Source organism: Panthera tigris, chromosome D2, assembly GCF_018350195.1.
Source record: "Panthera tigris isolate Pti1 chromosome D2, P.tigris_Pti1_mat1.1, whole genome shotgun sequence".
NCBI lineage: Eukaryota > Metazoa > Chordata > Mammalia > Carnivora > Felidae > Panthera > Panthera tigris.
In genome coordinates, this window is record NC_056670.1 from 79,117,490 (window position 1) to 79,143,310 (window position 25,821).

The 25,821-nt window shown below is 44.1% G+C and overlaps 1 protein-coding gene and 1 long non-coding RNA gene across 3 annotated transcripts; one reads left to right on the forward strand and one right to left on the reverse strand.

Annotated features, from left to right (window-relative positions):
* Nucleotides 1-648: 648 nt before the first annotated feature.
* OAT (ornithine aminotransferase) lies at nucleotides 649-22,060 on the reverse strand. 2 transcript variants are annotated; one of them, XM_042960458.1, is made up of 11 exons: nucleotides 21,984-22,050; nucleotides 15,063-15,148; nucleotides 12,482-12,709; nucleotides 9,843-10,067; nucleotides 9,644-9,739; nucleotides 6,232-6,359; nucleotides 5,342-5,464; nucleotides 4,573-4,701; nucleotides 3,677-3,790; nucleotides 2,800-2,944; nucleotides 649-1,705 (listed from the first exon to the last, which is right to left on the reverse strand). In XM_042960458.1, exons 3-11 carry the CDS (start codon nucleotides 12,678-12,680, stop codon nucleotides 1,545-1,547), a joined length of 1,320 nt encoding a protein of 439 aa, XP_042816392.1. In that variant the 5' UTR covers nucleotides 12,681-12,709; nucleotides 15,063-15,148; nucleotides 21,984-22,050; the 3' UTR covers nucleotides 649-1,544. The 2 variants fall into 2 exon arrangements, with proteins under 2 accessions (XP_042816392.1, XP_042816391.1); XM_042960457.1 differs by lacking the exon at nucleotides 15,063-15,148 and having other exon boundaries at nucleotides 21,984-22,060.
* Nucleotides 22,061-22,120: 60 nt separating this feature from the next.
* On the forward strand, nucleotides 22,121-24,505 carry LOC122231835. Its single transcript, XR_006209089.1, has 2 exons — nucleotides 22,121-22,616; nucleotides 24,258-24,505. It is a non-coding gene; the product is annotated as an uncharacterized LOC122231835 (long non-coding RNA).
* The last annotated feature ends 1,316 nt before the right edge of the window (nucleotides 24,506-25,821 follow it).

A 25,821-nucleotide genomic window follows, 5' to 3' on the forward strand; every position in this document is an offset into this window, starting at 1 on the left:
TGCCTCAGTCGGTTAAGCATCTGACTTTGGCTCAGGTCACGATCTCACGGTTCATGGGTTCAAGCCCCGCGTCGGGCTCTGTGCTGACAGCTCAGAGCCTGGAGCCTGCTTCGGATTCTGTGTCTCCCTCTCTCTCTCTGCCCCTTCCCCACCCGTGCTCTGTCTCTCAAAAAAAAACATAAATGTAATTTGGGTTTTTTTGTGTTTGTTTTTTTTTTTTTAATAAAAGTTCATCCCCAGGGCGCCTGGCTGGCTCAGTTGGTAGCACGTGTGACTCTCAATCTCAGGGTTGTAGGTTCGACCTCACATTGGGTTAGAGATTACTTAAAAATTATAAAACTGTAAAAAAAAAAAAAAAAAAACAACATGAAAATAAAAGTTCATTCCCTTTGACCCAGCAATCCACCTCGAGAGACCTACTACAAAAACACCAACTGTATAAACATAAAGCAATCGCAACGAGCTTTGTTTAAAGAGTGAAAAATTGTGAACCATCCGAATGTTCCCCAATATGAGATTATAATATATCCACATGAGTCGTCACAGAATGAAATAAACTTGTAATTACAGACATAGAAAGTATCCAAAATACTATATTCAAGGGGGAAAAAAAAAGAAAAAAGGAAAAAAAAGTTCCATAATACCATGCTTAATAAGGATCCTTTAATAAAAATAGTAAATACCAGCACATAAGCACAGGAAAAACAATCATTTTGAGAGAGGAAAAGGGAGTATAACAAAAGACTTTCTTTTCATAATTTCTGTTTCTAGATATCACCAAAGAAGCTGAAATGTTCTTAGAAAATACACAAAATAAAGCAAGGGAAGAACATTCTCAAGGAGCTTAAAAGCGTTGGGTAATCAGGATCAGCACACTGATCACGCTACAGACACTTTAAATATAAGCTTTACTTTAAAGCTGAAGAAAAACCGAAAATAAATCTTTTTTTTTTTTTTTTAACCAAATCGTATCACTTAAAACATAATTTGGGAATGTTAAACATGAATTCTTAGTTAAAAATGACATTCACAGGGTACATCTTGATGTTGGCCAATATGAAGTTTCCTTAAATCCAGTATTTTATATAAGCTTAACCACCAAGGCTTCCTAAAACTTAGTGATTATAATTTAACTTTTTAAGGTTAAGCAAGTCTTCCACGTAACACCCCATATAACTTTTTCAAATACAAAACATTTGTGTCAGTAAAGAAATTATAAAAACATATAAATTATACCGAAGGGCTTGATTAAAAGGCTCTCTATATACAAGTAGATGTGTTTCATCTTAGAAAGCACACACACAGAGAAACTGAATCGAATATAGATGCCATTACATTCTCTTAGTCATGTTACATAGCAAACTGCGTGTTTATAAATGTCATTCTATTATGCATGAACTGAAAAAAACAAAGTGTATTTAAAAAAAAAGTCCTTGGACACTGGGGAGTGGACCGTGCCCACGCGAAGCACAGGAAAGCTACGGGACTTACAGGAACCGCCGTCTCTAGCTGGCTCCGGGCAGCACTGGAAACAGTCACCACCCTCAGAAAGACAGGATGGTCTTGTTAATGATTTCCACGGACTCCTGAATTTCATCCTCCTTGATCACAAGCGGGGGTGCAAACCTGATGATGTCGCCGTGGGTTGGCTTGGCCAGAAGTCCATTATCTCGAAGTCGCAGACACACCTTCCAAGCATCACAATCTAAAGAAAAATGGCCCAACATGCATGCTGATCAAAGACAAATGTGTAACACTCCCTTGCAGGACGGATGGATGGTTAACACTTCGCCTGGCAGGATACAACACCCAGGGCCTACTAACGAAAGACGGTTGGTGGTGCAAACTTGCTTTGCCCTTATCCTTAAAAATGAAGTTATTTTTCAGCAAGTGCATAACTAGGTTTGAACAGTATGATTAGACATACAGTTTTTGTTGGTTTTTCAAAAATGAAAAAGACCAAGCAAAATTATGTGCTAAAGGCTGTTGTATTAATAACGAGGAACCAATGCAAAAAGAATTTGGGTAGGGTGCAGAAGGAAACTGGCATAGAATGACCAATACCCCAATCCCAGTGAACACGACACATTCCTAAACCGGATCTGCTTCCTGAGCTCGTGGAAGGAGACTCTCACCCTGTTACGGCACGACGCTCGACCCCGGCTGCACATCAGAATCGTGGAAAAAGGCGTTGCCAACGCCTGGGCACCACCCCAGACCCGTCAAATCAGAATCTCCAGGGTGAGGCAAGTTTGAATTAACTCTTTAAAAAGTTCCTCAGGTGATTCTAAAGTGTTGCCACGGCTGGATTCGCTGCTTTAAAAGGAAGGGTGAGCACAGGAAAATCCGGCAAGGAGCTTCTGAGGGCTATTACAAAGGAAACAGCAGCACGCACTCAGTTAAGTGATCACCGTCATCATCAAGGTTATCACTGCTGCTCCTGCTACCTTTCCTGAAGCCCAAAGGAGTGTGGGGAAGGGGGTGGATAGCGAAGAGGAAACCCTCCAGGAAAGTGCTGGGTACAGACTAACAGAAAGTAACTGGAAATCTACAAGTATTGGGACCTAACCTAAGGCAGAATAACAAATGACGTAACAGAACAAAAATAGGTCAAAGTACTTAAATCCTTCCTGTAGGAAAGGGCTCCATTTCCAAAGACCACTAATATAAATCAGGTGATACTCTGTCTAACAGACCTAGTCAACAATTTCAAACAGGGGAACCCAACAACCAGACAAAATATGTGTTTTCTTTCTTCCCATGAAAATAACATCTTGAGTAAAACGTTTGTGTCCGTACCTTTGGTTTCTCGAATAACAATAGCATTTAATAATCCTTTTCCCCTGACAGCAGTTACAATATCAGACGGCAGCTTCATGAGCTCATTCCTCAGGATGATACCCATTTTTTCTGCATTCTCAGCAAGGTTTTCTTCTTCCAAAACCTGTGTTTAAAGAGGAATTACACAAATGCTAAGACTACCCTGTTTTATGTTGTTCTTTAGTAGAGAACATGGACTATAAGCAAAGGAAGAGCATCGTCAGATAAAGACTAGAGTAACTTAACTTTCATTTCTGTTTTCCAAAGCCTATACTGGTTTAATATCTAATTAAACATTTACAAGCTCAGATAGAGCCTTGCTTTAGTCACGAATCCATCCATCTGATTTTATGGCAAAATAATAAGAATTAAAATTTGTTTAATGCAACTGACTGATATCTTTTCTTATTAGTTGAATAAGTCAATTGACTAAGTTAACTTTAATTTTTAAACTACAATAGTTTCCTTTTGTTTTTTCCCTTAAAAGTACATCCTTAGAGATCACATAATTTTACACCTGTAGTAGGCACCTAAGGAAGAAGTGTAAAAGTGTTCAAATCTACAATCAATCAATCAATCAATGCCTTGCAGGCCAGGGCTGGTCGTAGGGTGAGAGCTCTGTGAGCCACCCAGGGCCTATGGGCCCAAAGCCCCAGGTGACTGCAACTCAGAAACCCCCAGAGTATCCTCATCTACTAGACCAAGGTTAAATTACCGAGCACCTTGCCCCTAAAATCCTTCCTCTGCACCCCATGTTCTATAATACTCGGCCATCTTGTGTATGTCTCATTACACCAACAGGCCACTTCAACACGACCTCCACAAATGGATACCACACGGCTGGATCAGCCCTCACCTCCAGGGCGGCGATGGCCACGCGGCAGCCTAGTGGATTGCCACCGTAGGTTGACCCGTGCTCCCCCGGTTTAATGGTCAGCATCACCTCATCGTCACACAACACCGCCGACACCTGAGAGAGAGAGAATTCGGTACCAACCAAATCATTTCTCAGACTAACCATTCCTGTTCGCAGCAGAGCAGGAACACAAGTGTTTATGAAGCGCATACGAAATTGGACAGAATGCTTCCCCAAACAAGAGTTACACTTCTTTCCTCGTAACTACCGGTGACAAACTGGCAATACCCGAAACACAGTGTAAGCACGTCAGGGCACTTCGAGGGCACAGAACCAGAGCATTTGGGAACCAAGAGGAAAGCGGTTTCTGCAACAATGCATTTTAGAATTCTTTCCACTTTCAAGGTAAAAGGCTTGGTTTAACTGCTTAAAAAACAATGTGCTGCACTGTGTTCAAAGCCCTTTACCTTTAAACCAGGACCAGTTACCGGCTCTGAACGGCAAACCCAAGGACAAAACTACAACCAAACCTTCATTTTTTCCAACCTCTACATTAACCAGTCACGGTTTTACACAATTGGTATCGCTAGATTTCTGAACAATGGAAAAAAACCCCAGGGGTCTCCAGGAGTACTTTTGGGGTAAAATGTTTCTACCCAAAAGAAAGACCGTAGCAAATTGCGAGGCACACTCAATTCTGCAGTGGAACTTAACTAAGTGGGTCAACCCTGTGGCCTCGGAAATGTTTCTATGCGTGTGCCAGGTGACCTAGAGCACCGGGAGTGTAACAAACCAAGGGAAAGGCATTATTGTCACCACCAGCTGACGTAAAAATATCTTCAGGGCAGATTTCATGAGAGTAGGGAACAGAACAAGGGGCTGAGCATACAACTTACAGGGTATAAGCCGCCGGAAAGTGCCTTTCCAAGAAGGACTACATCGGGTCTGACATTGTCATGATCGACAGCCAGCCACCTACCAGTTCTGGCCAATCCTGTCTGTATTTCATCAGCAATAAACAGAACCTAGTGGAAAACAACATAATACATTAATTATCAGTTTTGTTTCCATAGGGAAGATAGTGACCTCCTACCTTTCCCCACACAAATCTGTCATTCAGACATTCCCTCGGATACGTGAACATCTTTTTAATTACCGACATAATTTCAACACCATCCTGTGAACATCCTGTAGACAAGCAATCATCTCCTGTGTCAGGCCACTCTCCCCAAGGGCCCATTCTGCTGTTCCACACAGTAGAAAGTGAGCACTTTGGGGGAGAGGGGGACAGAACTACCCTCTGGGAAAAAATAAATTCACTTGCTTATTCCAAACACTTATTAATTAAATATTTCCTTCTTAAATCCGTACTAGCGTGGTGGGAAGAGGAGGAGAGGGACACAACCAAGGGTCTGGGGACGAGCACAGGCTGCTAGCTTAGAGGGAAGGAACCACAGTTGGGGCCAGGAAGTCTGCAGCTCTGCCTGGGCCCCGGGTTGGCCAGTGGCCAGAACCAGTAAAAAGTCAGCTTCTGGGCAGGCCGCTGATAGGGCGTACTAGAGGGCTTCAGAATGAGGTCTCCCCCTAGTGGAAAGGGGATGCCACCTTTACTTCTCCCCTACGGGCCCAGCCCTGAGCCAGGCAGGCAGGTGCAGGATACACAACCTGGTGGCGGGTGCAGAGCTCTCGCACGCCCATCATGTAGCCGGGATCGGGAACCACGACGCCCGCCTCACCCTGAATTGGTTCTACCATGAACGCGGCAACGTTTGGATCCTGAAGAACACGCTACGAAAAAATACGAATACACTTTAGTAACTTCCTTTTTAGCCTATTTGGAAATCTGAAAACACAGGCTGCATATATTTTTACGTTAAGTATGCAAATTAAAGTTTTACACTAACTTATATTCTGACTTCAAAGTATTCACATTTCTGACGTTCAATTGCCAAAAGCTCTAAATACTTCAGCTTTAAGCTACTCTACCTTATATTTTCTGATATTAGTTTTAACTGTATAAAACTAAGACATTAGTTTTTATAGTAATTTCAGTGAATTAGTTTTAAAGATTAAAGATATTAGTTTCAAATATCTCAGTGAATCTTTTTATTTTACAAGTCATCTACTCAATAATTTTATTTATTTTTTTTCTTTATTTCAAGTAATCTATACACCCAACGTGGGGCTCAAACTCACCACCCCAAGGTCAAGAGTGGCATACTCCAGCCACTAAGCCAGCCAGGTGTCCCTCCACTCATAATTTGAAGCAGCTAGCTGAAAACTTGAGTCATCTTACCTAATGAAGTAATTAAACACATACTACCCAAGTTACTCATGCAGGATACAAACAGCAGTTAGCTGGTTCTCAGGATTAGACCATGGCACCCAACTTCCCCATGCTGGAAACTAACTGACCATTACAGAGACAGGTCTGCAACCTGGGCTCAACTTAAGTTAGATGTTCACTGCAGTCAGATACCTATTTTGATTCATACATCCAACAACTGTAATTTCTACTTAGTCTGCGCTAAAGCACTATGATGCTAGGGAAGTACCTCAAGAGCAGGCAGATCATTATAGGGAATGATTTCAAACCCTGGCATAAATGGTCCAAAACCTTCGTAACTGGTTGGGTCTGTGGAACTGGAGATAGCAGACAGTGTTCTGCCCCAAAAGTTTCCAGCTGAAAAGGAGAAATAAATAGAGAAGATTTCAAACGCCCAAGTTTAATAAGCACTTCCTCCCAAAATGCCTTAAGAAGTTTGATTTGTTAAAAACGTGAGGGTTTGCTTTAGAGAGCCTCCAGTGAGCTTTCCTTTGTTAAAATAAACCTGATATTAAACACCACGGTTCACATGCACGTGACCACCCAGGTCTGGCCTTGCAATTGCTACTTCAGGCACTCCTCTACTCATCTCCAGACTGCAATGTATAGACCCCAAGGATAAACACTGGTCTTTTCTTCCAAGAATCCCAAACCCTAACAACTGAGGCATTCAATACGTGTTTTTCTAGACTCAGTGCATTTATGCTAGTGATAGGAGAAAAAAAATATCCCCTATGGAGAATTAGTACATCCCTGTTAAACACCCAATACTCCAGAATGAATTTTAAATTTCATTTGCAGAAAACATCTTCAGGCAATCTAAACACTTTCAACTTTGCCTTCCTTGGTATTAGAATCTTTTATGTGCTAAATGACTAACGTCAGCCTTTGTTCAGGAACATCTTTTTACCCATTAATTTGTTTCATTAATAAATTTGAGGCCCTACTATATAGGTCAGGCACTGTTCACCATGATAGAGTGGTCACCATGACTGGCAAGCTTCCTGCCCTCAAGGAGCTTACACAAATGCCAGGAGGGAAGAAACAGCATAACCTGAACCAGAGTAAAGCAAATGCATGAGATAATTTAAACTGGGTTAAATTCAAGCTAGGAAAGAAACAATGTAGAATGACAGCGAGGTTTGGGGGTTCTTTTTTTTAATGTTTTATTTATTTTTGAGAAAGAGTCTGCGTAAGCGGGGAAGGGGCAGAGACATGGCGGGGACAGAGGATCCAAAGCTGATTCGAACTCACGAACCGAGAGATCATGACCTGAGTCAAAGTCGGATGCTCAATTGACTGAACCACCCAGACACCCCCGTTTTTGTTTTGTTTTAGTATCTTTCTGCCACCTGTGCCAGCACCAACTCAATTTAACCCAGTACTGAACTACTGTATTCAGCATCTCTAAACACGACTCCTGCAAAGGCTCTCTCACCTACAAGTGACCCCCACTCTACTTGTCCACCACCAATGGCACACAGACTGACTAAGCTTGTTGAAGAGAAAAGGCACCAGGGGCACCTGGGTGGCTCAGTCGGTTGGGTGGCCGACTTTGGCTCAGGTCACGATCTCGCAGTTCACGAGCTCGAGCCCTGCGTCGGGCTCTGTGCTGACAGCTCGGAGCCTGGAGGCTGCTTCGGATTCTGTCTCCCTCTCTCTCTGCCCCTCCCCTGCTTGCACTTTGCCTCTCTCTCTCTCTCTCTCTCTCTCTCTCAAACAAATAAATAGTGTTGGGGGGGGGGGAGAAAAGGCACCAGTCAGACCAGGAGCCTATCTGCTCTCCTCCACTCAACCTCAGGAGTCTCCTCTGTGACTCACTCTGCAGGTGCAAGGGACTTCCAGTTAGGGACGGTCTTCTTTGTCTCTCTACCCCCACTGACTCACCAGTTGCTTTCAGTGCTCAGGTGAAAACACCTTTGTACTTTTTGCTAATATGATAGAGACTGATACAGTCTGTTAAGAATGAAAATCACCAGGAATGCCATTGTTATTTGCAAGAACAGTTATGCTGCCCTACAACTAAGGCACAAGATTTCCAAATGGCAAGTCACAGAGCTGAGCAAAGAGTTTTTCTTCTTTGGAAATAGTAATGTCACCCCTAAATACTAACTACACCTGCCCATCAGAATATTTAACCATTTCAACTACCATAGAATGAACTTTGACCATGTGCAATGACAAATTTATCCACACTTTATGTTTTTAAAAATTAAAATCAAACCCTTAAAAACAATCCTACAGAGGACAAACCAGTGGTTACTAGAGAGGAGGTGGGTGGGGGGATAGGTGAAATAGATAAAGGGGATCAAGAGTACACTTATTGTGGTGAGCACTGAATAACGTATAGAATTGTTGAATCATTCTATTATGCTAATGTAACTACTATAACACTGTATATTAATTATACTTCAATTTAAAAAATGAGCAAAAAGTAAAACTAGTAATAATAAAAAGTAGGCAGGGGCACCTGGGTGGCTCAGTCTGTTAAGCGTCTGACTTCAGTTCAGGTCGTATCTCTCAGTTCCTGAGTTCGAGCCCCATGTCGTGCTCTGTGCTGACAGCTCAGAGGCTGGAACCTGCTTCGGATTCTGTGTCTCCCTCTCTCTCTGCCCCTCCCCCGCTCACACTCTGTCTCTCTCAAAAATAAAATAAACATTAACAACAACAACACATAAGCAGGCAAAAGGAAACTTTTGGAGGTAATGGAAAGGTTAACGGCATAGATCGTGGGTGACGGTCTCATGGGCATACACCTGTCTCCAAGCTCATCAAGTTGTATACATTAATTACATGTACCTTTCTGTACGTCCAAAAACAGAAGTAAAATCTAAATAAACAAATAAGATGCCAATACAAGGTGGGGGTTGGAGAAGAGGAGGGTCAGATTACATCATCTGAATTGGTATTCAGTATTCAAGCCATTCCTCTCAACCATTCCCAGAAATATAGCCAAGGCAACTCCAGTCCTCTCTTCCACCAGCTTCTGAGAACATGATACAACAATACATCAAATACTAAGATTCAGACTTCGTGCCACACCTAGGACATGGCTCCTCTCTGACGTAACCCAACCTCAACAACCCAACAAAAATGCCCTACCAGTAAGACCATCTAATTAATGAGAAAACTGCTATGAAAAGATCAGATAAGCATGGGGCACCTGGGAGGCTCAGTTGGTTAAGCATCTGACTTTGGCCCAGGTCACGATCTCACGGTTTGTGGGTCTGAGCCCTGTGTCGGGCTCTGTGCTCAGAGCCTAGAGCCTGCTTTGGATTCTGTGTTTCCCTCTCTCTGTGCTCCTCCCCAATACGCGCTCTCTGTCTCTCTCAAAAAAAAAAAAAAAAAAAATTAAAAGAAGAAAAAGAAAATATTCAGATAAGCAGAGGAGAAATAAATCATATAGTCATTCATATTAGGGAGTGAGGAGTAGGAAGTTAATTAGCAGAGAAAAATCCCATTTATGTGGAAATATTTGGAAATAATCCCAAAAGAAAAAAAAAAACTCAATTTTTATGAAACATTCAGCAGATAGTATATCATGGATGAGGCAAACACATGACAAATATTCTATCAGTAAATTAAAACAGTAATAGCATCGTATGTTGACATCACAGAGGTTAATGCTGAAAATCACATACCTGCAAAAACCACCTTTGCCTTGTATTTTGGAATACCCTTAACAGTATAGCCCCATCTACGAGCAAGTTTGCAAGCAGTCTCTCCAGCCTCCACTCCTATCAAGGAAGAAAAATTTTCAGTTTAAAAAAATGTATCTTAAATTATCAAAAAAGTAGTAAGATCGTATCCTTGGATATTTAATGAAAAAAAATATTTTACCTGTATTCATAGGAAGAACTTTGTGGTAGTTGAAAAGTTTCGTAACATACTCTTCGTATTCACCAAGTACGTTATTATAGAAAGCCCTAGATGTTAAGGTCAGTTTGTCTGCTTGACTTTTCAGGGCATTCACAATCTTTGGATGGCAATGCCCTTGGTTGACAGCACTGTAAGCACTCAGGAAGTCAAAATATTTTCTGCCTTCTACATCCCATACGTAAATACCTAAATATATAAAAAGTTATTTTAGAAAACCACTAAGTTACAGGAAGTTCAAAGATTAAGATCGCTGGCAAGCCTTCTGAATACATGAACCTCTACTTAATTCAGAATGGTTGTTAAAGCAGGGTTTAGCTCATGCATAGTAAGGTTGGTTATAAATAATCTGGTTTACAAGGAATTACATTTTATCTGTCCAACTTGAAACTACACATTTACCAGGAACACCATTAACACGAAACGGTCTATAAACTGTAGAGCGAAATCTTTAATCCTAGAAAACTGGGGTTTGGAATTTGAAGGCAGAAGTTATACGTGACCTAAAAATCATGATTAGTTGACTGTAACCACCAAAAGAATGGGAATATAGATTTTCAAATCATACATCTAACTGAGAAGGATCTAGTATCTGACAACCCAATTCAAAAATGGGCAAAGAACGTGAATAGACATCTCTCGAAAAAAGATATACAAGGGGCACCTAGGTGGCTCAGTCGGTTAAGCGTCCACCTCTTGATTTCGGCTCAGGTCATGATCTCGTGGTTTGTGGTTTCAAGCCCCACATCAGGCTCTGCACTGACAATGCAGAGCCTGCTGGAGATTCTCTCTCTGCCTCTCCCCCACTCATGCTCTCTCCCAAAACAGATAAACTTTAAAAAAAAAAAAAAAAAAACTAAAATATCTCAGGGGCACCTGGGTGGCTCAGTCAGTTAAGCATCCAACTTCAGTTCAGGTTGTGATCTCACGGTTCTTGAGTTCAAGCCCCTCGTCGGGCTCTGTGCTGACAGCTCAGAGCCTGAAGCCTGCTTCAGATTCTGTGTCTCCCTCTCTCTCTCTCTCTGCCCCTCCCCGACTCATTCTCTCCCTCTCTCTCTCTCTCTCTAAAATAAACACTAAACAAACAAATAAATAAATAAAATGATAAATTTTAAGTTATGTACATTTTGTAAAAAATTTTTTTAGCTTGACTATAGATACTAAAACATATCAGGTGGCTTACCAGCTAACTTTTACCATGTATTCAATGTACTGTGTTAGTCGTCTTTGTACATTCTCATTAGAGAAAGAAAGAAAGAAAGAAAGAAAGAAAGAAAGAAAGAAAGAAAGAAAGAACCTATTTAAAAAAAAAAACCACCCCATGAGAGTGTTACCACGCTACAGTACAAACATATGGAAAGAGACACTTCGATATGGAACTAGCCCAAGCTGCACACATGGAACCAGGACTTGACCCCAGGCACTCAGATTCCAGAATCCACAATCTGCTACTCCAAGAATATTTTTATAAACCAAACTGTTTCCAAATTTGTAATCTAGATTTTGCTCAAAATCTAGATCACAGTGCTGGTCCCAAATAAAATACAGCGAATGATAAAAATGTTTAATATTCATACATCATCTTCTGGCCCAAACCTAAGTAATAAATTTTGGTTTTATTAGGTTAGGGCTGTTATTTCAAAATGTGGATTAAATCACCATTTGGCAACTATCAGTAATCATTTATTGAGGCAGAGAATAATTAGCGGATGCCAAAAGTGTGAGTGAAACTTTGCAGAGTCTCAAGTCATGTCCTCACAAGATATTTAAAAGGGAAAAATATTAACTTTGCAGTGAGGGAGGCTGGCAGACCCTACCTTACCAGCCAACTCCAAACTGAGGTTCGTTCTACAACACTATTGGCCCGTACTCTTCAAGAATACCAAGGTCAAGAGGACAAAGACTGAGACCGTTCTGGATTAAGGAAAACTAAACAGACCTGAAAACTGAATATAACCCATGACTGGAGATTTTCCTTTGCCTACCGGACAACAAACGAAATCTGAATCAGGTCTGTAGATGAGAAAATGGGGTTGTTTCAGTGTTCACTTCCCAGTCTTGATAGTTACACTATTGTTATGTAAGAGAAAGTTCTGTAGTTCAGGAGAGACACACAAAGTATTTACGTATCAAGAGGCATCACGTGTCTGCAACTTCCTCTCAGTTCAGGAAAGAAACGCAGTTGTGTGTAAGGAGAAAGAGAAGATAGAGCAAAGGTGGTAAAATGTTAGCACCGAGAAATCTGGCTGAAGAGTAAACGAAAATTCTTTGCACTACGGCTGCAACTTTTAAGCCGAAAGTTATGCCCAATTAAAAGTTAAAGGACAAAAACAATAGCAATGGCCGAGTACTTTGCTTATGTCTCTTACAGTCCCTCCTGGCAAGGTCCATCGTGACAAAGACTGAATAATGAAGTGCATCTTGTATTCCCCTCCATACCTAACACAGCAAGCACTCAATAAATGTTGAATTAACTAGACCTGTAATATAGAAATTAAGTGCATCTGGGAAAATGTACACTGAGAAAATTTACAAGCAATTTTTACAAAAGGTTTCAAGCAAAAGGGACGGGGGGGGGGGGGGGGTATTAATTCAAAATGTACCTTTTCCTCTCTCCAGGGCTACAGGTAAAGGATGGTAGTTGTGTGCACCATATTTAGATTCTCGCTCAAAAATGTAATCAGAAGATGGAGGGCCCTGGATTGTCTTTTTAGTCGCAACAGACGTAGCAGAAGCCACTGAGGAGTGAACTCCGCGACGAAGCACAGGAAGCGTCCGCAAATGAGCTAGTTTGGAAAACATCGTGCCTTTCAGGGAGGAATACCACCCACCTGTCCAAGGAGAAGAGAAGGCAGTAAGAATAAGAATCTTCCCAGAGTCCACGTGGGCGGGCTCATCCCACACGGAGCGTTTGCCACAGTCCACCGAAGCATCAAGACAGCGAGCGAGGGGCGCCTGGGGGGCTCAGGCGGTTGAGCGGCCCCTCCCGATTTCAGTTCAGGCCAGGATCTATCTCACGGTTCGTGGGTTCGAGCCCCCACATCGGGGTCTCTGCCGGCAGCACTGAGCCTGCCTCAGATCCCGCGCCCCCCTCTATCTCTGCCCCTCCCCTCCTCACACGCTTTCTCTCAAAAATAAACATTTTTTTTTTTAAATCGCAATTTAAAACCCATTTAGAGTAAAACCCGACAAGCGCTACGGCGGGACGCGCACAAAGTACTACGCGCAAGGACTCTGCGAGAACACTAAGAAAATCGAAAAAAACTATGAATGGGAGGTCAGAGGCTTTTACTGACCCTCTTCTGTGCCACTTGAGAGTTTTTTCATAAACACACATACTTTTTTTAAGTCATCAGTGCTGAGGGTACATCAAGGACAAGGAACTCACTCTGGGGGCCTCAGGCAAGGCTGCACAGCACAGGGGCTAAAGAGATGGGACCGGGTCTTGTGGACTTAGCCACGATTATAAAGGCACCTGCTGCGGGGCGCCTGGGTGGCTGCATCGGTTAAATGTCAGACTTCGGCTCCGGTCATGATCTCAAGGTTTGGGAGTTCGAGCCCCGCTTCAGACTCTGTGCTGACAGCTCGGAGCCTGGAGCCTGGAGCCCGCTTCAGATTCCGTGTCTCCCTCTCTCTCTGCCCCTCCCCTGCTTGAGCTCTGTCCCTCTCTCTCAAAAATAAACATTAAAAACAATTTTTTTAACTGTTTTTAAAAAAGGCACTGCTGTGGGGACAGGATCCTTTCAGATGGACACAGACCCCCAGTAAGGAGACATCAGACAAGCAAGCAGCCTGCCCAGGAGTCATCCTGTCATGGGGAGGTGACGGAAGGACTGAGAAGTACCTCGCGTACCGACTCCGTCCTCGTATGTAAGGAGTGAAGACACTGAGAAAGAATTTGGTTTCTACAAAGATAATAGGGACCATCCAAAAGGAAAAAAGGTGTAGAGAGGAAAAAGTGATTTATTGGGGGAAAGGAAGGGTGTTTTAAGTATAACACCAAAGACAGAAACTACAAAATGTAAAATCTGTTACTGAGCCACAAATATCTACAGTTTCCAAAGGACAAAAGTATCGTAAACAAAGGTTAAAGGCAAAAAGACCAGGAAAAAAAATCATCTGGTAATTTATACTAACATTTGAATAGCTTTAACATTAAGATGAACTGATCAAAACATATATTACATGTTCTATATTACATACTTTATAAATTATATAAAATACACATCATATACATTTATTTACACACACACACACACACACACACACACACAGATGAAAACTGGCAATTCCCAAAAGAAAGTCTACTCTGCCAGGATGGGTGTTTCTATAAAACTTATCCCCAAAAACCTGCCCTACAAAAGCAAGTATTGAAAGGAGAAAAAGGTAATCAGGAACTAGAGAACAAACCACAAGGAGCTAAGAGTTTTAGTAACAAAATGTAAACATCACTGAGCAAACTGACATTTCCTCACAACCTATGTATAGATTTCAGAGTCGCGGCTGCCCCCTCATCTGTCCCCACCAGCCCTAAAGCCAGCCCCGCCACAGAGCTTCCCTTAGGGCTCTGTATCCACCTGGACCGTTAATAGTCATCATAAACCATGAAGCAAAGACTGAGGTATGGAAGAAGCTTGGAAGAAAAAGGAACGTGGAGAAAATGCATAGCAATTATGTCTGGGCAGGGGGTTAAAGATAATTTCAAGACTGGGGCACCTGGGTGGCTCAGTCAGTTAAGCGTCTCAGTCTTGATTTGGGCTCAGGTCATGATCTCATGGTTCGTGGGATCCAGCCCTGCAATGGACTTTGCAGGACAGTGTAGAGCCTGCTTGGGATTCTCCCTCTCCTGCTTGTACCCTCTTACTCCCTTCCTCAAAAATAATAAACATTAAAAAGAGAGAGAGAGAGAGAGAGAGAGAGAGAGATAATTTCAAGACTAGTAGAAAGTTGCCAAATACTAAGAATACTTAGTATGTCTATAAGACTAGTTAACTCATGTTTAGACAGAGTTCCATGAATGACAAGTCAAATCACACAATCTCGCAGAACTCCACTTGAACTGCCAGATTAACAAAAATTTAACACTTGGAGCGTGGCTTCCCTTTCAGCTTGGCACGACCTGGTAAATCCTGTATGCTCAGGAATTTGCAATTACTAAACAAAATCCGGCACGCCAGGACTCACCGACTATCCTTTCTTCCCACAGTTCAAATTAGAATGCAGATTTGTGATCTGAGATCCAACGACGGTCTCAGAGGATCTGAGAACTCCTGAAATAAAATGCAGAATTGTATGCATAAGTGCATTTTCCTAAGGAGAAGGTCCCTAGCTTTCACCAGGTTTTATCTGAGAGAGGCATGTATCAATAACAAAGCTATATAGGAACTAGCGGACCGGAGATAGCAGTTCACAAAAATGCAAGGTCTAGCGATGCAAACGAGATAGAACTTCTTCAAAATACTACTGTGCGGTTTAAAACCTCCTCCTCCTCCCCCTCCACTTTATTTCTTGGCCTCTTTATGCTCTACTCAGTAAGAAATAATGTTCTATTTGACCACTAAAAAACACAATTTTTGACTTGATCAAATCAGCAATAAAACACGGCGTTCCATGGTAATACTTAAACGAAACACCATCTGAAAAGAATTATAGCCACAATCATAGCCTTGGAAGGGTCTGTCCTCTTAGACCAGTAATTTCACTCATAAGATGCTACATTCGTGGATAAAAGATGGTCAATAATTTGAGACTGGATCAACATAATCACATACATAACAACATGCCGTCATTTAAAATAATTATAGTGAGGGGCACCTGGGTGGCTCAGTCAGTTAGGAGTCTGACTTCGACCCGGGTCATGATGTCACAGTTTGTGAGTTCGAGGCCCCCCTCAGGCTCTCCGCTGTCAACGCAGAGCCCGCTTGGGACCCTCTGTCCCCCTCTCTCTCAAAAATAAACAAAATCAATAAATCAATAAAATAATTATAGTGTATGACATGGAGGGATGTTTCAGGATGTTTAAGAGAAGAAAAACAGATATACAAAACATTCAAGATCATATATAAGGAAAAACTACCTGAAAAAGGCACAAAAAAGTTCACTGTGGTATCTTTCTACTATTCTGTACTTTCCACATTTTCTAATGATCACGAACTACTACACTTATAATCAGAAAAAAAAGTTAGCGACACCTGGGTGGCTCAGTCAGTTAGGCGTCCGACTCGGCTTCAACTCAGGTCATGATCTCACAGTTCGTGAATTCGAGCCCTGCACTGGGCTCTGCGCTGACAGCACGGAGCCTGCTTGGGATTCTCTGTCTCCCTCTCTCTGTCCCTCACCTGCTTGCTCTCTCTCAGAATAAATAAAAACAAACTTAAAAAAAAAAAGAAAAAGAAAATTATTAAAAATGAAGCTGAGTTCCTGCCTAAGCTGTCACATTAGAAAGGTTTAGGCAACAGACAAAACTAAGGGGAAAATAAAGGTTTGAGAAGCTCTGAAAAAAATGGATTGTGGTTAAAAGAAAGGTAGCGTTCATTTCCCCTAGGAAGTGCAGCCTGGATTACAAAAATTAGGTCTAAAAGTTCATTTGTACGTAGGGAAGAGGGTCAAATACTAAAATAAAAACTATTCTCTATGATTTTGCTATCAAGGTCTGCAGCTCTGTGACTAGAATCTGGCAAAGAGGCACTACTAAACTAAGTGAGGTATTTAAAAAAAAATACTAAAAACTCTCTTAACTAGCATGATTTTTTTTTAAGTTAGCTCTACACCCAACATGGGGCTTGAACTCACAACTCTGATATCAAGAGTCGCATGTTCTACAAACTGAGCCAGGCAGGCTCCTGTTTTAAGTTCATTTTAAGGCATGTTTTAAGTTCATTAAGGGTCGCCTGGGTGGCTGTTGGTTAAGGCTTAGGTCATGATCTCCCAGTTTATGAGCTCAAGCCCCATGTCAGGTGTGCTGATGGTGCAGAGCCTGCTTGGGATTCTCTCTCTCTCTCTCTCTCTCTCTCTCTCTCTCCCTCTCTGTCCCTCCTCTGCTCTCTCAAAATAATACAACTTTTAAAAAAATTGTTTAACTTCATTAAAAGGTTGATGCAGTATTGCAAGTGAAAGGAATCTTTGAAATTATCTAAATTCAATGGTCTCCTACTATTTACTCAGCTACTTTGCAAAAGAAATGGGACAAAATACCCATCTATCTGCAGAGTTCAAACAATCTTATTAAAAAAAATAAATTAAAAAAATTAAAAAAATAACTACGACTCACAGACAAATCGGTAACATTCAAAACATTGCTAATACTCATCCTTAAGGTTTTTAAAGATGAACTCTGGACGTTCAACTGGACAAAGTCTTGCAGTTGAAAGTGTGATGATGTGACCAGAATCCTGTAAACATATTTCTATTAAAGAACCTTCTGTGGTCGAGCTACTATGCTTGGCACTATCCAAGAAACCTTAGAACAGACTTAAGATGGGCTCAAAAATAGACAGTATCAGTAATTTCCTCTTCCAAAAAGGATTAGAAAACCAGGAGAGGAGAGCAGAAAGTCCAGAGTCTAGAGACCAGGATTTAAATTCTAGCTGAGCCTCTTCAAAGGACCTTTGGATTATCTTGAGCTTCATTTCCCCATTTGTAAAATGAGGTTGAAACCACTCAAGGTCATTACTGAGGATTAAATGACATAACGTTAAACTGCCACACCTAGCATAAATGGCCACTCAGTTCCCTTCCTCCCTTAAATCCAATAATGGAACTTGACAATTTCTACAATATAAAAATCAACATTGCCATGATTTCTTTTTTAAATTTCCCCAAAAAAGCTGGGGGGGGGGGGGGTGTCGCCTGGGTAGTTCAGTTGGTTAAGTGTCCGACTTCAGCTCAGGTCATGATCTCGTGGTCCATGAGTTCGAGCCCCACGTCAGGCTCTGGGCTGACAGCTCAGACCCTGGAGCCCTGCTCCCGATTCTGTGCCTCCTTCTCTCTCTGCCCCTCTGCTTATGCTCTCTTACTCTCAAAAAATGAATAAATGTGAAAAAAAAATTTTTTTAACTTCCAAGAAAATTGTTTTTCTATTGATAAAAAATTAGAAACACAGATGACAAGAAAAATTAGCTGCAATTTTATACTTTGCAGTATAAAACTGTAGTATGCATAAATACTATACCCATTAGCTTTTTTTCACGCTCCCCCATAGAATTTACAACATAAGACCCCCCCTGAAGACTCCCAGGAATCTTGCATGTTTTTGTCCCAGGTCCTAACACTTTAGGACACTCGTCTTCATGCCTGGCCCCCTAGTACAATCCCAGTAGGCTCCTTAAAAGAACAGTAACCATGTCTTTTTTTTTTTTAATTTTTTTTTATTCATTTATTCATTTTTTAGAGACACAGAGCATGAACGGGAGAGGGGTAGAGAGAGAGGGAGACACAGAACCCGAAGCAGGCTCCGAGCCCAGTGTAGGGCTCAAACCCACGAACTGTGAGATCATGACCTGAGCTGAAGTCGGACGCTCAACCAACGGAGCCACCCAGGCGCCCCCAACAGTAACCATGTCTTAAAACTCACTTTGCGTCCCCAGAATCCCGCCCAGGTTTGGACACTCCGCTAGCATTCTTTGTCAAATGAATGAGGTCATTCCTAAATACAGGTAGGACTCCTGAAGAAGTCAAGGCAGCAGAGAGAGCAAGGCCATCCAGAGGGCAGATGAAATCGTCCATCCCTGAGCCGAGTCTAGCTCTCGGAGGAAGCCAGCATTCCCTAAGATACCACCAGGAGGAACTATAATCTTTCCGTCAAGAGACCACTTCAACCACCAGCACATGATTTCCCGCATACGTGGAACTTAACAAACAAAACAAAGGACCATAGGGGGGAAAAGAGGAAAACCAAGAAAGAGACTCTTAACCATAGAGAGTTAAACTGATGGTGAACAGAGTGGATGGGGAGATGGGTTAAGTGGGTGATGGGGATTGAGGGCACGTGTGAGGAGCACTGGGTAACTGTATGCCTGAAACTACATTACACTGTATGTTAACTGGAATTTAAATTAAAACTTTAAATGAGAAAAAAAAAAAAGTTCACTTTATGAGATTTAATGGCCTTCAAGAGTCAAAGCAACGCGTATAACTGTGACCAGTCCGGGCTGTTGTCGTGCGTTTAACCAAGGCCCACAGTCAGGTGCTGGAGAAAACAACACATTGCGACTGACAGCAAAAAATTTAACATTGAGTGTTTTCAGTCATCTCCATAACTCCCAGTCTTTCTCCAAGCTATCATTACTCCTTTCCATCTAATCCACCCTGTCTACCTCAGCACACACCTAAAACAGAATGTCCATAAAAGGCTGCATTTTGAAGAGTTAAGTCAGCAGTGCACTTTGGGTTTTTAATGATGCTGAAAGAAAAACCAGTGGAAGCTCATCAAAAGCCACTAAAAACTTGCGGAGTAAATTTGGCTTTACTATGTTGGTCAAATATTTACTTTTCTTGAGGTAACCATTCACAAATGCAGTCCTTTTTTAAAAGTTATGCCAACAAAAGTTTGAGGGTTTTTTTTTTTTTTTTTTTTTTGTACGTAATCTGGCTAAAATTCAACCCAAGTGCGTCACTGGCAAACACCTTGGGCATTACTACTGAAAAAGGACTGGTTCAGCCACACCACACCCTCCACACACCTCCCAAACCTGGTGCCTTCCTCTCAATATTAAAATACAGGAGTCAGTGTGTCCTCCAGAACTCAGTAAAGGGCATAAAATACGCACACAAGTGAATGTAACAAAGGCAGAGTATAGGGGGAAATAAAAATAAGACAGCGTGAGGGGACAAAGTACCTTTTCAAGAATTTTTATTACAAAGTTTTACTTTAATTTTTTTTTAACGTTTATTTATTTTTGAGACAGAGAGAGACAGAGCATGAACAGGGGAGGGGCAGAGAGAGAGGGAGACACAGAATCTGAAACAGGCTCCAGGCTCTGAGCTGTCAGCCCAGAGCCCAACGTGGGGCTCGAACTCACGGACCGTGAGATCGTGACCTGAGCCGAAGTCGGATGCTTAACCGACTGAGCCACCCAGGCGCCCCCAAAGTTTTACTTTAAAGTTATGATGCGTCTTGGGGGGGGCGGGGATGTAAAACTGATCTTCAACACCAGGAAAAACTGTAAACCCAAAACAGTAAGTTTTATTTAAATCTTATTTTTATTAGAAGATTCTAACTTTCAGAACAGGATTAAGAGTACGTTTATCTCGGGGCGCCTGGGTGGCTCAGTCGGTTGAGCGGCCGACTTCGGCTCAGGTCACGATCTCGCAGTCCGTGAGTTCGAGCCCCGCGTCGGGCTCTGTGCTGACAGCTCAGAGCCTGGAGCCTGTTTCAGATTCTGTGTCTCCCTCTCTCTGACCCTCCCCCATTCATGCTCTGTCTCTGTCTCAAAAATAAATAAACGTTAAAAAAAAAAATTAAAAAAAAAAAAGAGTACGTTTATCTCGATGAGCTCTGCATAATATATGCAGCTGCTGAACCCACACTGTGCACCTGAAATTAACAGAACACTGTAGCTTAACTACACTGGAATTAAAACTTTTAAAGATGCTTCCAAAAAAAATAAAAAAGACTCTACTTTCATACTTGGATCTTTTTCACAGTCCGGAACTAGATTCTCTGAAGATGAAACCAGGATATTCTAACGAAAGAAGCGTATGGTTTCTTTCAAATAGGTGACGTAAAGAATTTGGATCACAGAAGGGACACTTCCCGGTTCAAACTGACACAACCAGTTTACCTACAGAAACTCTTACAAACCCGAAGAGATTTAGAATTGAGAAAATAAAAGATCAGTAATTTCTTAACTTTTTTTTTTTAATTTATTTTTGAGACAGAGAGAGACAGAGCATGAACGGGGGAGGGGCAGAGAGAGAGGGAGACACAGAATCGGAAGCAGGCTCCAGGCTCTGAGCCATCAGCCCAGAGCCCGACGCGGGGCTCGAACTCACGGACCGCGAGATCGTGACCTGAGCTGAAGTCGGACGCTTAACCGACTGAGACACCCAGGCGCCCCAAAGATCAGTAATTTCTTAAAGCTAATTCCTTTCAAACCCACTCCTTTTCTCCCTTAATTGATCACCTTATCAAAGGGACAAAACTGAAATCAAGAAGAGTTTAGGATGACAAAAAAAAAAAAAAAAAGCGAGGATCAAAGGTTCTTGAGAACAAGTGCCCCACTGAATTCAACCAGAATTTACTGATGCTCAGCTCTGCTGGCAAAGGAACTCTAGGAATTAAGTTTTCGTGCCGAAAGCCCGGTTGGCCCCAATCCCTTGACACCACCCAATGAATCTGCACGTTACTGCAGATAAGCCTCTACTTCTGCAATTTTTTATTCAGACAAAGGCTGGAAAGAAAACGACGTTGGGGGAGGGGAGAGATAAGCAGGTTGGCTGCAGGGCCCAGGCGCTGCCCGGAAGGATTCGAACCCTTTTCCAGATCAGGGCCCCCCGCCCCATTACAAAAGCCACCGTTTACTGAGCAGTTTCCCCGCACCCACAAGGCACCCTTCTGGTCGACCTCGGGAACCCAGGATACCCGCGGTGTCCGGAGCCTGTTCCCCACGAGCCGGCGCCCCATCACCTCTTTCTCGCAAACCCGGAGGTGCGCGGCCAAGGCGCAGAGACCCCGGGGAGTGGGGGGGTCCGCGGCGCGGGGTCGGGGGCCGCTGGCCTGGAGGACCGAGGGCCGGCCCGGCTCCGCCCGCTCTGGCAGGCGGAGGTGCCACATCCCCAGCCTCTCTCTGCCGCCTGCCTCCCTCCCTCCCTCGCCCGCCCGCCCGCCGCTCGGGGCCGGGATGCGCCACGTCCCTGCCCGCCGAGGCTGCGCTCCGGCCCACTGCTCCCCTGCCCCGCGGTGCCCGCCGCCGGCCACGTAAAACGGCCGCAGAGGCGGAGCCTGCCCGCCGGCCGAGGCCCAGCGCGTCCCCTGAGCCCGTTACCCCCAGACCCCAGGCCCCGGACCCCGGACCGGAGCCTCGCAGGCCGGCCGCCTCGCCGGCCGTCGTGTGGGGCGCCCCGGTCTCGACCCAAGTCCCGGCCCCGGAGCGCCAGCGCGGATACCTGGCAGCACCTCCAAACCCGGCACGGGACAGGCGGCGTCGACAGCGCGGCAGCGCAACGGCGGCGCGTCACAGAGCTTAAGACGCGGCTTCCGCCCCGCCCCCGGGACGCCCTCGCCGCCCATTGGCTGGCGGCAGAGGGCTGGGCACCAATCGCCGTGCGCCCGGCCTCCGCCCCGCCCCCAGACTGCCGCGCTTCGGGGACCCCGCCTCCCACCACGGGTTCGAAAGGCTGCTCGGATCTCCTTGGCGCGACTGTTCTGGGCCGCCGCCGCGTCCCTGCGCTTCCCGTGCTGGCCTGGCCCGTGCCTTTCAGTCGGTCGCTCACCTCCCGCCCTTTGCTGGCGGGAAGACGAGGCCTGAAAGGATGAAATGTCTGTTGGGCGCCCTTGGGGCTCGCGGCGTCTCCTGGGCCCCAGCCACGAGGGTATGGACGACAGGCTCGATCCCCAGCCCAGGGCTCCTTGGCCGAGCTCCCGTTCCTTGCCACACAAAGCCTTTTGTGGGGCTCCCACCCAGCTACACCTCAGATACGGCTGCGGGACCCCTCGAACCCTGTGAGCTTCTGAACTCACCCCCAGAAGTCATCACGGCAGCTGGTAAACACACGGCCCACCTCCTCGTGGCACTCCGTGTAAGTTTGTCTGCAGCGCCCTGCACAATCCGTGATAAAAACTCAGAACTCAAAATGGACAGTCCAGGATTATCTCGTAGTAGAATCGGAAGGGACTTGCACATCATCACTTAGCCTACACAATTTTTGTTATATATTGGAAAACAGAGACTGGGAGAGGAGAAGCCACTTACCCAGGGTTATCCCACGGGTGAGAGGCAGCCCAGCCCTGTGTACCACTGCCCTTCTCCGTGGGTGGTGGAAGACAATGGCAGGGACAAAGGACGGCACCATGATTCATGAAACCATAGTGGTCAGTCAGGCTCCCAGCTGGAAACAAATGGCACACTCCAAACTGGAAATCTGAGATGCATTTGTTAAAGGAATTATTTAAGTGTGGAGTGGTAAACCACAAGGGTGGAAAGCAACCTGGGCTCAGTGCACCCTTGTGAATCCTGGCCTGCAGGGAGGGGTTCCCAAAACCCAAAGAGAGAAAAGAAAGGAGAGGCCACCTGCCTGAGCTGTGGTCATCAGTGACCCCACTGGGAGGGTGCTGGAGTGGTAAGCATCCAAACTCTCATCTCTTGCCAGAGTTCTCCGTGGGCTGAACATATTAGGAAGCTAGAGACCTAGGGAGCCCTTTAAGGAAGTTTCTGCAGGTTACCCTCCTGGGACACCGGTTCTGTGGGAAAGGGTGGAGACTGGTTGGGGTAGGGAGGCACACGGGAGACATTCAGCACAAATAAGCAACTAAGGTTAGCCTTAGCTGAGTAGAAAGTAAAGTCCAAGCTAATGTGGTCAGGGCTGGAAAATGGCGTGGGACAGAGGCAGTGCTGTAAACAGCAGAGCCCGTGTCCGCAGATGCCCAGAGCAAGGCACCAAAAGGGATTCAGTCCTCCTTGGCTCCACCTGCCCTAGACCAATGTCACTTACTCCAGTTGTTACAGCCACATGCTCTCTGGAGCTCACTGAGAGCAGGACTTTGCCTTTTAGTTCTTTGATGTCCCTCCACAAAACTGAACACAGTATGATTTCTTGGAAGTTAGGTCATTCTGCCCTAGAGTTCAAAGAGGGATCCTTCCTCCAAGGTCCTGCTCCACAGACCTGAGCAGGTATATAGAGCCAAGCCCAGCTCTGGAAACTCTTACAGAGCCCAGGAATCCTCAGCTCTGCCTTGGCAAGTAGGGTCAGGCGTTTCTGTGTTCATGAAGGGAACGTGACACCCAAGATCTGAGTGTAACCTCAAAATATGTTGCATTGCCTTTGGACTCACAGATAAGATGCTCTTTACCAAAAAAAAAAAAAAAAAAAAAACCATTTTCAAGAACACCTGAGAATGTCTGGCTTTTATCTCTTTTCTCTCTTATCAGAAAAAAAATGCAATAGTTACAAACAACATGATAATATTTTATGGTTTTTCTACTAGTAGTGGAATGACCTTGGAGCCCTGGACTGGAAAGCAGCTTGTTTTCAACCAAGAAACAGAGCTGCTCTATTTGTATGCTTTTTACTTGTACAATCTAGAAACCTATAAAACAGACCATACTTGACAAAGGTTTTTGAGCCTCTAAAACTATTCATAGACTCAACTAATTATTCAGGAGCCATAAATCTGGGAGATATAGAGACAGACCCATCCAACACCTAAATTAATTTCATTAGTTCACTCAACAGAGTCCCTTGAGCGCCTACATGCCTGCTTCTGTAGAGGGTTTCACATCAAGCAAGAGCACAGGGGTCACTTCAGGAAGGAGAAATTTCAGGAAGTGCTCTTTCAACAGGAGTGAACTGAAATCTCGCAACCTTGACCATCTAAAAGAGCTATAACTACACAAAAAGAGGAAACAAGTCATTTTCTCCTATCAGCAACCCTCAATTATTTGGTACCCAGTAAAACAATTTATGGATTCTGCAGGCCTCTGACTTATTGCTTCATTCAGTGTCTAACTCGTTATTACTTGTCATTAGTGTAGCCTACACTACTTGGCCTTGAATTGAGTAAAAAGGAAAACTCCAAGCTGACAGCCAAGGAGAAAGTCTGGTAAAGACACTCAGAAAATAAGTGTTTGGTGATTTTTACCCAGCAGGAGAAATTTTCCTTCCCTCCAGATTTCATTTACCCTAAAAAGAGATCTTCCTACTAAAGACTTGGCGACTTTGCACGACTTGTCCTCCCAGCTGCTACAGCACTGGGCTGGGTGGGGCAGACATTTGAATCTGAAATAAACCTGCTTAAGTCCAGAAGGGATCTGGCAGGAGCAAGGTAAGCAAAATGGTAACGAGAGGTGGGGAGGAGTAGCTGGTAAAAGTTCTGAACTTAGGTCTGAACTGGGAACAATAGGCAGCGATTCAGAAATTTTGCAGTTAAAATGTTGGTTCTAGTAGGAGGATCTGCCTGCCAGGAGTATTTCTTTTCTCTCCCCAGCAGCTGAACTCCACTTAAGAAGTCTAGATGCAACCAAAAAAAAAAAATCTAGCTGCAGCTCCTGTCCTTCCACACCTGCCACATGACACCCATCCTGGCTACAAAGGCCACAGTGGTCACCCACCTGCTGTCACTGTTTCACCTACCATACACCTCTAGCTCTAGCTATGTCTTATCATCCCATGGAGGCTATAAGTTCTTGAAGGTTGAACCTGTCTTGCGGGATTTTTACAGCCTCCCAGAAACCATCTCCGTGGTGCCTTAGTAGGAATTATTATTCTACACTGTTTTCCGGTGGACGGGAATTAGTGACAGAGCAAGTGGCCATTACGGGAGTACGATCCTGAGATTCCAAAAGCCCCGGTGGCCCAAAGCCCTCCCCACTCTCAGACTAGGAACGGCAGTGCAGATGACAGCCCTGGAAGCTGGGGTTGAAAAAAAGAGGACACTTCAAACCATTATTGTCCATTATCTAAGTGCTGGAGGAATGTCATTGGGTGCAGTAAGTTTATACTGTTGAGGGCTGGAGAGGAGGAGGGAGACCAGTCCTTAGCATGGGCCATGACATCCCCAAATCTCATGGGGACAGAACTGGATCCAGGAAGGGAGCCTCCGAGGACTCTGGGATCTGGGGACTATAGCTGGAGTATACCGTGTGCCTGGAAGTCTGAGTAGAAAAAGAATGGAAAATACCAGAAGGGGGATAGAGGCCAACCAGCCACTTGGGCTTACCCAGCTAGAGGAGAGGACTATTTAAATCAGCTCAAGAGCAAGTGTTTAAAAAGAGACTCGTCTCGTGGA

Coding starts and splice junctions, on each gene's coding strand:
- OAT (XM_042960457.1), bottom strand. CDS start 12,680: ATGTTTTCCAAACTAGCTCATTTGCGGACGCTTCCTGTGCTTCGTCGC. Junction 6,360..9,643: donor GGCAAAGGTGGTTTTTGCAG/GTATGTGATTTT, acceptor TCTCCTTTTCAG/CTGGAAACTTTTGGGGCAGA. Junction 1,706..2,799: donor TGTTATTCGAGAAACCAAAG/GTACGGACACAA, acceptor ATTTTTCTTTAG/ATTGTGATGCTTGGAAGGTG.